This window comes from Mustela putorius, unplaced genomic scaffold, assembly GCF_011764305.1.
Source record: "Mustela putorius furo isolate JIRA1106 unplaced genomic scaffold, ASM1176430v1.1 tig00000450_pilon_pilon_pilon, whole genome shotgun sequence".
Classification (NCBI taxonomy): Eukaryota; Metazoa; Chordata; class Mammalia; order Carnivora; family Mustelidae; genus Mustela; species Mustela putorius.
Window position 1 is genome coordinate 34,379 of NW_025421385.1, and position 12,293 is coordinate 46,671.

General features: G+C 51.8%; 1 protein-coding gene and 1 pseudogene across 1 annotated transcript; one reads left to right on the top strand and one right to left on the bottom strand.

Annotated features, from left to right (window-relative positions):
• Positions 1 to 1,781: 1,781 nt before the first annotated feature.
• LOC101677633 lies at positions 1,782 to 3,483 on the bottom strand (annotated as a pseudogene).
• A 161-nt stretch (positions 3,484 to 3,644) lies between these two features.
• Positions 3,645 to 10,345, top strand: PDCD2 (programmed cell death 2). Its single transcript, XM_045080298.1, has 8 exons — positions 3,645 to 3,676; positions 4,014 to 4,169; positions 4,514 to 4,923; positions 5,369 to 5,611; positions 5,967 to 6,098; positions 7,222 to 7,325; positions 8,905 to 9,018; positions 9,758 to 10,345. The coding sequence occupies exons 1-8, from the start codon at positions 3,645 to 3,647 to the stop codon at positions 9,914 to 9,916; spliced, it is 1,350 nt and encodes a 449-aa protein (XP_044936233.1). The 3' UTR covers positions 9,917 to 10,345.
• The last annotated feature ends 1,948 nt before the right edge of the window (positions 10,346 to 12,293 follow it).

A 12,293-nucleotide genomic window follows, 5' to 3' on the forward strand; every position in this document is an offset into this window, starting at 1 on the left:
CAGAGAGGAGGGGGCAGGGGCTCTCCCAGCAGCAGGTGCACTGGGGTGGGCTGAGGGGGCATCAGGAGACAGCAGTGTCTACATCTGGGGTCTCCACACAGACCCCCTCCTCAGGCTTGGCACAAGCTTGTCTGGATGGCCTTTGTGCCCCAAACACAAAGTCTGACTCAGGACCTGCCCTCAAGCTCCTACTCCTAATCTTTTGTATTCAGCTCAAGTGACAAGAAAGAGCCAATAGTTTAGGTGGTGTTGGGTGCAGAGACATGTGATTTTCTGGCCCACACTGTAACACTGCTGGCATTTTAAAGATCTCAGGGCTTTGAGGCAAAAACGGTAGGATGCCTGGGACCATGGAAAGCTTTCTGAGACATGCCTCTGTGCCTGAAGCCCTCCCAGCCCACCAGCTCTGCTTAGATCCTTCCAGGCCACAGACCCACAGTCTTGGGTCCTCGGACAGCCCCAACAATGTGCCTTCAAAAACATAGGGCACCAGGACACACTGCGGATTCCAGCAAATACCCCACCCAGAAAGTGCAGGTCAGGGTTCCAGGAAGACACCAGAGGTGCAGGAGTAACTGAGGAGCATCTGAAGGCAGCCACCTCACTACTGGGAGAGTTGGTGGCCATCAAGAAGTCACAGAGGACTCTAAAGGTCTGGACTTGGTGTTTCCCTCTCCTGAGATGGGGACACCTGTGGGAGGAGCAGGTTGCCAGCTGGTGGGGAGTGCAGGCGCCTGACATGGGCAGATGGGGTAGGTGAGGCCCGAGCCCCGCGGGGGATGTTCCTGGCATCTGGACTGAACAGGTCTTCAAAGCTGCAGATCGGTTGGGATCATCTTCAGGCTGAGAAGGAAGATGAGGGGGACAGAGGGGACTGAGGAGGCTTGGCGTAGACAGGAAAGGGCTGAGCCACGCCTTTGGGGGAAAAGTGGGTCAGCTCCAGGCTCATGGGGACAGACCTTGAAGCCATTATGCTACAGGAAATAAGCCAGTCCCCAAAGGACCGATACTGAAGGGCCCCATTTGTGAGGGATGGAGAGCACCGGTTCATAGAGGTGGAAGGAGTTAGTGGGTGCCAGGGCTGGGGAGGGGAGATGCAGGGTTAGGGTGAGGGTGAGTCGAATTCAGTTTGGGGTGAGGACAAAGTTGTGGCAGTGGATGGCAGTGGCAGGTCCAGAAGAGCGAATGTACTTACTGCCACTGAACTGATCCTGAAATGTGCTTAACAGAGTCGGTTATATGTCTGATATGCCACAATAGGAAAGAAGTGAGTCAGGAGGTCAGGGCCATCGTAGGGCCCTGGAGCAAGGATCCTGTATCTTAGTTCTCGCTCTCACGCTCTGTCCCTTGTTGGTGACTGAGCTCACAGCAGGCACTCAGTGAATGTTTGCTAAGACACAGCGCAGGCAGATGGGGGCACAAGTGCAAACCCACCGGTGGGCACTGAGGAATCCCAACAGGACCTGCATCCAGACGGAGCCAGTGCCCACATTTTACAAACACCAGCACAAAATAGCCATTTAAAACCAAGGCAGGAACCACATATAACCCAGAGGGTTCCATTCTCCTGGAGGCTGAGCTAGTGGCCACAGCCAAGGCCTCTGCGGGTCTGACAGGTGGCTGGGCACACCCTTGACCCTGAAGCCCCATGGGACTGGGAGGGAAGACCCAGCCAGGGCCCATTCTGGCTCCACGGCAGCTGCAGGGCCACTCCCAGCCCCACCAAGATGTGTCTGTTTAGAACCAGGGAGGAAACCTTTTCTCTCGACTGTTATTTATAAAGATGATTGCTCAGCACTGACACAGAAAAACATCTGATATATAACTGGAGCTGTTCACAGTTGCCAATGACCCAGAAGTTATCAAAATGTAGTGACCACAAAGAGAGGAACTTGTGTCCCCAGGAAGGCCTCCCATATGCAGGTGTGGCTGGGGGCCCTGGACATCTGGGCCTCACAGTCTCCCTCAAGGGACAGAAGAAGGAACCTGCTCTAATAGCTCCACTGGCAGCATCCCCGGATGGAAACCGGGGGCAGCCCCTCATGTGTTCCTGGTGTCCTGGTGATTCTTGGGCACGGCCATGTCTCTCAGCTTCTTCATGATGGGGGAGGGGGGGGTGGTGGGTAGCCCAGCAGCTGTGGATCCCACAGGTCCTCCAGGGACAGCCCAGCCACTGCAGGTCCCACAGGTGTTCCGGGGATAGCATCTTAGGGAGTTTGTGATCCAGCAGGTACCTGCTCAGGTGGCTCTTGTCATACCACATGGCCTCCATCCCACTGGCCAGGTCACCCCGCATCTCAGGGTGACGGGCCAAGGTCAGTCAGTGAACTTCCACCACCAATACCCTAAAAAAGGCCCCCATGTAGTAAATGCTGCCCTGATCCCTGGGGATGTGGGCCTGGGACTACGGCTGGCACTCGTAGCTGAAGTCCTTGCAGGCTCCCTGTAGGAACTGGGGTACAGGGTGCCAAAGAGGGGGGACAGGATCTCCACACCCATGTCATCACAGAACTTCAGGTCTACGCCTGCACACCAATTTGTCCACCTCACGAAGGAATTGCTGCTCGCAGAAGCAGCTGACCATCACCATGTGCCGCATGGACACATCCTGCCAGTGTGGGGCATTACAGACCTCGAGGACCACCACCCTCCAGCCCTCCTGGTGAGGACACAAGGGCCCAGCAGCCAGCTGGTCAGTGAACATGTAGCAGGTGACCCTGTGTCTCACCATGAAGACCACTATCTTTCAGCCCTCCCGGACAGGAACATGGGCCTGGCAGCCGGCTGGTGGATGAAGGCATAGTAGGTAACCCTGTGGTTACCATGAGGACCACCAACATCTGCCTCTCCCAGAGGGGCACATGGGCCCAGCAGCCAGCTGGTTGGTGAAGATGTAGTAGGTGACCCTGTGTCCCACCGTGGAGGGTTTCTCCACTGTCTGCAAGAACAGGTCCAGGGAGCTATAGGGGCAGGGGACAGGGCATGAGGAGGGTCACTGCCAGAGGCTGGAAGCAGGACCCCAGAGCTGGGGGCTGTAAACATGTACACCTTCTTGGGCGCCTGGGTGGCTCAGTGGGTTAAGCCACTGCCTTCGGCTCAGGTCATGATCTCAGGGTCCTGCGGTCGAGTCCTGCATCCGGCTCTCTGCTCGGCAGGGAGCCTGCTTCCCTCTCTCTCTCTCTCTGCCTGTTTCTCCATCTACTTGTGATTTCTCTGTCAAATAAATAAATAAAATCTTAAAACAAAACAAACAAACATGTACACCTTCTTCAAGGGGCAGGCTCTGGGCTTCTTCAGCCAGAAAGGTCACATTGGAGAACATCCACTTGGAGACTTTGGGAGAGGAGTGGAGATGGTATCGATTTCTGAAATGAAAGCTGATGCTTTCAGATCCGTTGTAATGAAGACAGAAACTAAAGCTGAGCCACAGGCCACAGCTGATCGGACAGTCCATTGGGGAAAAGGGCAGACAGACCTGAACATTTGCCACTAAACATGTGCTGCAATTCGTGACACACGGATTCCAAGTAACAAATGTTCAGGAATTAAAGAGAAGAAGCAGAGGGATGTCCAGGAGGAACTGAAACAGACCCCCCCAGTGGGGTTGTTTTGGAGGAGCGCCTCTGGCATGACCTCGTCTTCCCATGACTGAATCGTGCGCATCGGAGAAAGGAGCGTATGTCCCAGGCGGGAGGTGTGAAACGTCACTGGACTCTAAGCCATCTGGGGCGGCACTGCTGGAAGGACACGCTCGTTGGGTCACACTGGGTCGGGGCAGGCAGTCCTCCCTGGAGTGAAGCAGAACATTCCTCAACGCGGCGGTTCCCGGACCGCGACAGACAGAGGGACCTGGCTTTGCTCCCTCGGAAGCAGTTCGCGTCTACAAACACCCTACTCAGAAGAACCTAGTTGCTGACCGCAGACATTCTCAGGCGCCCGCGGCCTCGGCTCACGGTCCAGGCGGCCGGGACCCCCGCTCCGGGGCAAACATTCTCGTGTTGTCTCTCCTTCAGCGGCACGACTGGATCTCGCGGCCCCAGACCACGAGGGACCCGCACGCCCGGCCCAGGCGCGGCCCGAGAGCGTCACCGCGTGCGCACGCTGCAGTGCGGGGACAATCAGACACGCGCGCTCGGAGGAGCGGACGCGGAGACGCGGCTCGCTACAAAGTAACTCCTGGAAACAGAAACGGGGGGGCCGAGGCTCCGCTCGCTCGCGGCCCGGCTGGCCCGACCCCCCCGCGCGTCACCGGCGCGTCACCGGGGGCTGCCCTCGGAGGAGCAGGGACCGGCTCCGCGGCAGGCGGCCAAGCGCCAGACTTGCTGCATTTGGAACTGGAATCTTATCGTCCGTTTTTACTTAAAAACATAAAAACCCGTGTCCGACGTGGCAAAGGGTCCCACGTCCAAAAGGCGGGGAAGGGGCACACGCGACACTCAAGACGCCGTCGAACTCCTCGGTGAACTCGCACGCGCCTCTTCCCGGGTCATTCAACTCCTCGCCCCGCCCCCAGGTCACGGGGCCGGAAACAGTTCCTTAGTCCCGCCCCGCCCGCTCCGGATATCCGGTTCTGCGCGGACTTCCGCCTTCCGGCCGCGGAGGGCGTCCCCGCGCACGCCGGCCCCGCACGCCGGCCCCGCTCGCCGTATGCGGCCGCCCGCGCGGCTGAACTGGGCTTCGTGGAGGCGGCGCCGGCGTGGCGGCTGCGCAGCGAGCAGTTCCCAAGCAAGGTGGGCGGGCGGCCGGCGTGGCTGGGGGCGGCCGGGCTGCCGGGGCCCGAGGAGCTGGCCTGCGCGCTGTGCGGCCGCCCGCTGGTCTTCCTGCTGCAGCTGTACGCGCCGCTGCCCGGCCGCGCCGACGCCTTCCACCGCGGCCTCTTCCTCTTCTGCTGCCGGGCGCCGCCGTGCTGCGCGGGCCTGCGCGGTGAGCGGCGGCGGCGGCCGGGGCGGCGGTGGGGGCGGGGGGTGTCGGGGTCCCGCGCGGCGGCCGGGGACGGGGCGGGGCGGGGGCGGGGGGGGTCGGGGTCCCGGGTGCCCCCGCCGCCTCCCCTGGGCGCGTCGGTGCGGGCCGAGGCAGGCGGCGCGCTTCCCCCGACAGCAGGGACCGTCGTCCGCACAGCCGGGCCCGCACGGCGCCCCCGCCCTTCTGCGGTCGCGTGACGGACCCCGGAGTCGGACCCCGGAGCCCGACCCCGGAGCCCGACGGAGCCCCGCGCGACTGCTGCCCCGACAGAAGATCCGATCCCTGAAGTCAAAAGCTCCTGTTTGTCTGTTGAAGGAATTCGTGTCTGTTCAGCCCCGGGCCGGAGGCTCCGACCGGCGGGATTGTCCTGTCGGTGACACGGACATTCCTCCTCCTCCTCTCGCAGTTTTTAGGAATCAGCTACCCAGGAAAAACGACTTTTACTCGTACGAGCCGCCTTCCGAGGACCCTCCTGCAGAGACGGGAGACCGCGTGCGCCTCCAGCTCCCGTCCGGGGCTCATCTCTGCAGGGTTTGTGGCTGTTTAGGCCCCAAAACGTGCTCCAGATGCCACAAGGCCCATTACTGCAGCAGGGAGCACCAGACTCTGGACTGGAGATCCGGCCACAAGCAGGCTTGCACATCGTCCGGTGAGCGGCTCATCGGAAGTCCTAGCTCCGTTTCGTGGCCTCGGTCAACCCAAGGTTTTTGTTTTGAGATTAAAAGTTTAGAATACAGAAGGCATTCTGCTTCTCGGAGTCCTAGTAAGGGATACCCTGAACACCTCTGAGAGAGGAGCCCTGAGGTCTTGCCTGCTCAGTTATGTCCCAGACTTGCTTTAATACAGGCGTTTAATTTACGACCTAAATTGCAGGGGCCGCCAGGGTTGATGTATTAGGGAAAACTGCTGCTGCACGCAGTATATACTTTAGGAACGGGGGACGACCGGATCCTCTTTAAAACTGTATGATTAGTAATGATGCCAGTTACGTTTTCTTGTTTCAGATTATTTGGACAGAACAATTCCAGACCACAACTTCCTTTTCCCAGAATTTGAAATTGTAATAGAAACAGAAGATGAGATTACCCCTGAAGTTGTTGAAAAAGAACATGAATCAGAAATCTTGGGGAGCATGGGTAAGGAACCAGTTTGAGAACTGGATTCACTAAGTGATTGAGTAAAAGGCTGGAAAGAAAAGGCTCAGTACGTCGGAAAGAGAGGTCGGTACTGACAGGAAGTGAACTCACTTTGGAGTCCTGTAGCCTGTGATTCTCAAACACGATCACTTGACTGTATCCTTCCTGTCCCTCCTCCTTGGCATATGTGTCAGGTAGACTCTGGTTCTGGTGAAGACATGTCAGGGTAAGTATCCAGGTGGTCATTTGGGTAGGGCTCCTCCACAAGATGCTGCCAACTTGGTAAGCTCCTCTGGATCCTAGATCTATTTCTCAGATCAAGGTCAAACATGGGAGACACTTGGCGTAGTGTTTGGGGAGCAGGTGCCCTTTAAATGTTTCTCTCGTCTACCTAATTTTCCAGGTTACCGAGAGGTGCTGACGGTATGCTTAATGTAGTATCTAGGTTGACTAAACCTAAGAGAAGGGTTAGTAGCCGGCATTTGTCCAGGTCTTACTCGGCATCAAGGGCTTTTTGTGCACGATCTCATTAAAAATCCTGAGAGCAGTACAGTGAGTTAGAAACTGTACCTCCTTTTGCAGTGAGAAGTTTGAGGTTTTCTGGGTGACATGGTCATGTAACCAAAGTTGCTAAAGATTCAGAACTGCAGTTTGAGCTCCCATGTTGTTGACTCCAGAATTTGAGCTCTTAACTACCACAAAATTGGGTTTTAGAGTCTGAAGTCTTTAGAGTATCTCCTTATTGGTTTATAGTTCCTATTTTGGTGATAACAAAAACAGACTTTGGTACATGGAACACAGACTAAATCCTGTTGAGGACAACAGTGGTTCAGAGAGCTGGGATCCCAGGAGAGGCGTGGGCAGAGAGAACACAGAGTGAGCAGACCCGCTGGGAGAAGACATGACTGAGACATGAAGACACAGGGACGGGCCAGGCAGCTTAAGGGCAGTAGTGAAAACAAAAGGTATTAAAATAGGAAAGAGCCTGTGGGGAACATGGGGCTTTTGCGATCTCATTTAACACTAATTTGGTTGTTTGGAATTTCCTGTCCTCAGCATGTGGGAAGTACCAGGTCATGGGCACTAATTCTGTTGCCCTAACAGTTGTGCCGGTATTTTTCAGGTGAAGCACTTGAGGATGAATTGGATTCCATGGCAAAACACGAATCCAAGGAAGATAAAATTTTCCAGAAGTTTAAAACTAAAATAGCCCTTGAGCCAGAACAGGTAAACTCTTCTTTGTGTTCTTCTCAGGTGGTGTTTTCAGGGTACAGTCCCCGACAAGTAGCTACGATAAAGGTAGTCTCTTAGAGTGGGAATTCTTCACCCAGATGGTCTGCTGATCCGGTCAGTAATTACTGAAAAACTAGAGGTTATGCTCTTTATCATGTGGGGTCCGTATTTTAAAGGCGGCATTGGACACAGATGAGTAAGATGTGCAGTTTGCGCCAGTGGCAGCAAGAAAGGAACAGATGTTTTTGCCCATTTATCCAACAGGAACCTTTTGCTTGTAAAACCAACATGATACGTAAACACAGACACTGGTTTTGTGAGAAGGAAAATGGCTTTGGGGTTTGGGAAGAATCCTCCATTCTAGAGTTACAGGAAGAGCTCTGATGTAACTGCATCTACGGTGTGAAAAAATTAGAGGCTAGTTGTGAGGATGAAGGGGGAATTGGAGGCACGTAGTAAAGTGCTCCGCAAATGTCTCCCTTCATCTCTGTTCTTCCATTAATATCATTCCCCTTAAAGACTCTCGTCCTAAACCTAAATCACTGAAGAAAGTTCAGCTAAATGCCTGAAAAGCAGTCACTGAATTAAATAAATACCCAGGGGAAGAACATCATGAGAACAGACCTAGGTCCTAAACACTGCAAAGGTAGTTTTTAGTAATGCATATGCCTTTTTGTTTGTTTTAAGACTTTTTTTTTTTTTTAATTTGACAGGCAGAGATCACAAGTAGGTAGGGGCAGGCAGGGAGCGGGGAAGCAGGGCTCCATTCTAGGACCCTGAGATCATGACCTGACCTCCAGGCAGAGGCTTAACCCAGTGAGCCACCCAGGTGCCCCGATAATGCACATGCTTTTAAAAAAAAAAACCTAGGAAAGACACTCAGTTACAATGCAATTTATCTCTAATATTTATCTAAGCAACTGTGTATTATTTAACATTTGTCCCTTTAAATTTCTTTAAAAATATAGATGTATATATTTTGAGAGCAGTACAAGCAGGGGCGGGGGGCAGAGCAAGGAGAATTTTTCATCTGAGCATTTTGTTGATCATTCGCGAGAGCGTGCTGAAAGAGCGCACACAAGGGGAGGGGGAGAGGGACGAGCAGACACTGCTGAGCCTGGAGGCTCCGTCCCACAGCCCTGAGACCATGACGTGAGCTGAAACCAGGATTCAGGTGCATAACCAACTGAGCCACCCAGACACCCCTGGTCCCTTTTAAAATTTTTAACTGAGGTTCCATTTACTGTGAAAATAAGCAAACTCTGGACTACATTTTGGATTCAGAAGCTGGTAATGGAGAAACAGAATTATGGTGGGACCCTCACAGAACATTCCTAGGATTCAGATTCTAACCGTATTATCATCTACGAAATAGGATTTTGGTATCCTGAGTCAGATAAGCTAAAATCCTGATTTGATAACACTGAAAAAGCATTAGTGGTGCCAGGTCTCAGGTGGGGGAACAGTAAAATTGTTTCGGGTGAGTGTTCATCACAGTCCCCCAGGTTATCACCAGTCGTGCTGGCAGCTCAGGAGATGGTGGAGATCTGCTCACGATGCTGGCTGATTGCAGGTTCTCAGATACGGCAGAGGGATTGCACCCGTCTGGATCTCTGGTGAAAATATCCCTCAAGAAAAGGATATTCCAAATTGCCCCTGTGGTGCCAAGAGAATATTTGAATTCCAGGTATGACCTTAAATGACTACTTTAATATATAATCACCGTAAGTGATGTTATTAAATGCCGCAAAACTTCACTGAAGTAAGACATGCACACGGGTCCTGCCGTTACCACGGAAAGTGCGTCCCACCCACAGGCTTATTCCCTGGAGCGAATGGTCTTACCATTTCGTCCAGTACTGCTCTAAATTAAATGCTTTTTCTGATGACTTGTCAGTCTGCTCGTCTCTGGACATCATCTGCTGACCGGCACGTAGCTCCTTCTTCCCTCTGGACTCCCAGTGTGGTTACATCATGATTTTTAGTGTCTGCCTTTTGTTCCCTTGTAATTGTAAATATTCCTCCTTTTCTCGGTATGGCAGTTAAGGTCTTTGTACTTGGTGACAGGAGCGTTTGAGAGGCCTTAGTAAAGTTTGGTCTTAATTTGTGGATTTGTTAGGAAAACAGGTGGATATAGTCATTAAGACAAATGGTTTTTCAAAAGGAATTGTTAGGGTCACAATCCATTTGGGTTAGGTAGAAATGCTGTTGTCCTGTGGATCTGCTAACCTTACAGAGGGGTAGGTAATACTTGTTGCTTGAGGAAAAAAAGGAATTGTGAAGACTGTATCCAATAGTAATTGGTTCTCAGTGTCAAAGCCAGCAAGCAGAAAGACCAGGGGCCCCGCAGTCTGTCGAGGAAGGTCTGTTGAAAGCAGAGTTCCTTGCCTCAGCGCAGGGCTCTAATCGTGTCATCTTCTTCTCAGGTCATGCCCCAGCTCCTCAACCACCTGAAGGCCGACAGACTGGGCAGGAGTATCGACTGGGGTGTCCTGGCTGTCTTCACCTGTGCTGAAAACTGTAGACTGGGGACTGGCTACACAGAGGAATTTGTTTGGAAGCAAGATATAACAAATACACCCTAAAGAGAATGTAAAGCCTTAAAAATGCTCATAGTCTCTTAAACCTTGCAAGTCCATTTATCCTAAGAAATAATTGCAGCAGAGACAAAGGTACAAAGATGTTGCTTTAGATGAGTTTACGGTATGTAAATATTCGTGCAACAAAAATGTCTGGTGACAGGTAATTAAGTTCTGGTGACTCCCTACAGAAGAAGGTAATACAGTCTTAAGGATACACACCTATACGCACAAGGTAAAGGTTTCAACGGACACCAAGATACTCAGAGTATGTTTGTATTTTTAGGAAAGTATTTATGCATGTGTATGTCTCCAGAAATCTGGAAAGATCCATACTTAGCGTGAGCAAGTCGACCAAGGATGGGGGGAATAAGTGAAGTAATCGCCTATGTGTGTTTCTACAATAAAAATGGGTTAATTGCCTAATTAAGATAATCATCATGCAGAGCATTTTCCCCACTAAAATTTGCAATGTTAAAACCAAGAAAACTATGTGGGTAAAACCTGAGGACACATGACAGGTAATCAGGTCGGTGTCTCCAGCTCTAGCATATGTGGAAGCCCAGGACACTGGAAAAATACAAACCCCACAGGCTAGTGAGTGTGGTGCACCTGACACTAGAAGAGAAGCCCTCCTTTAAAACTGACCTTCATCAGCCGGCAGCACGGGCCAGACAGGAGATGCAAGGCCAGAAGGACTGCCTTTCTCCCCTCCCTCCGCCCCCATGCCAGTGTACACACGGGGAATCAGGAACTGGCCATTGGAATTTCCCTAGGGAAATCTGGCCTGGAGGTCAGCTAAATCTGTTGACTGTGCTAAGGCTCCTTCCAGCCCTAGCGTTTCACGATTATGCTGTGACCGTCCAGTTCTTTCAGCACCAGTGATGCCTGCCCAGCATGAAAGCAAACCTGAGGGGACACTGCTGCCGATCAGCACTGGAAAACCAATAGCTAATCTAGCCATAAGTGCATCATTTTGTTAATGTCCCTATACTTTTGTAGGAGAACTGGTGGATTAGCCCCCATCATATGTGTACCTATATACATACAGTTCATAAACGTGTGTGAAATAGCGCCACATGAGAAACCAAAGTATCGCCCTACGACGGGATTTGTTACTGGGCTTTAAAGAGGGAGGCGTCACAGTTTTCAAGCTGGGAGAGCAAAGTCTGAGAATCCCACATACAGTGATAGAGCCGGTGGCCAGTGGAGGGACACATCACAAGTTGTCATCAACTGGTGACAAGAATCAACACTTGGTGGGAAGCTCGGTGGCTTCTGGAAAACTGGGCTAGTGGTGGGGGGTCTTCACACTGCAAACTATCATAAGTCTCCCAAAGCAGAATAGTGCCCTGACTGCTAACGACTTGAACAAAATCCATTAGGGCTGTCTGGAGACCTCACTAGAGGACAGAGGACATTCTCGCAGGCATGTTGGCAACAACCAGCCAAGCTGTTCTTGAGGTGTGTACCCCTACCAAGTTCTGGCAATTAGGGTGAGGGTTCACAGGGTCTTTCTGCTTACAGACTAGTCCAAATCAACAGAAGGAAAGTCCCAGTGCCAGCTAGCATCCATGTTAAAAGATGGCCATCACACGCAAAATAACACAAAATAGAAATAACCTAAAACCAAAAATTTACACAAAAACACTGAGCAATTCAGTTCTAGAAATGTCAGGATGCATTGAAAAACACTCAAACGATCACATCTCACCCAGTAAGTTCCTGTGAAGGATGTCATTCACTATCGCTGATCCAGAGTCCACTGTCCCCCAAAACTTCTGTTTGGCTCAGACGCTGCCTGACTCAACTGCTCACCCCTACCAAGAGAGCAACACACTGACCTGTCCTTTCAGGTCAGATACTGAATGCTGGCCTCGCCATCCCTTGACAATTCAGAGATCACCGCAACTAAGTGTGTAAGTGCTTCTGATCGTCACCTTGGTGGTCGTGTGATCTGAGGCGACTGCGTGTATAATGTAAGGTGAAGTAAGCGACCGTGGGATTCCCGAACTCTCCACTCCATGGTCTTTAAAAAGTTAAGGATTCTCAGTGTAAAAAACATGATTAAATGAAACTTCCGTAGTCCTGAATTTGAATTGGACACATAAGAACTTGGGTATTTTACCTCAAAAACTTTCAAACGGAAAGAAGCAATCATTTATCCTGCTATGTGAAATGTATCACTTTATAAAAAGTATTCCATGAGCAACTGGAGAATAAGTAGAATCTCATCATTTGCAACCGCTAACCAATTCACAGATTGATGAGAAGACAGACAACCGGGCACTGGATTCCTAACAGAGCATGCCACTTGCATAGTCTTTACAGAGGGACCAAGCCTCTGGAGGCAGCCGCTCATCTGCAGGAAATCGAACACAGG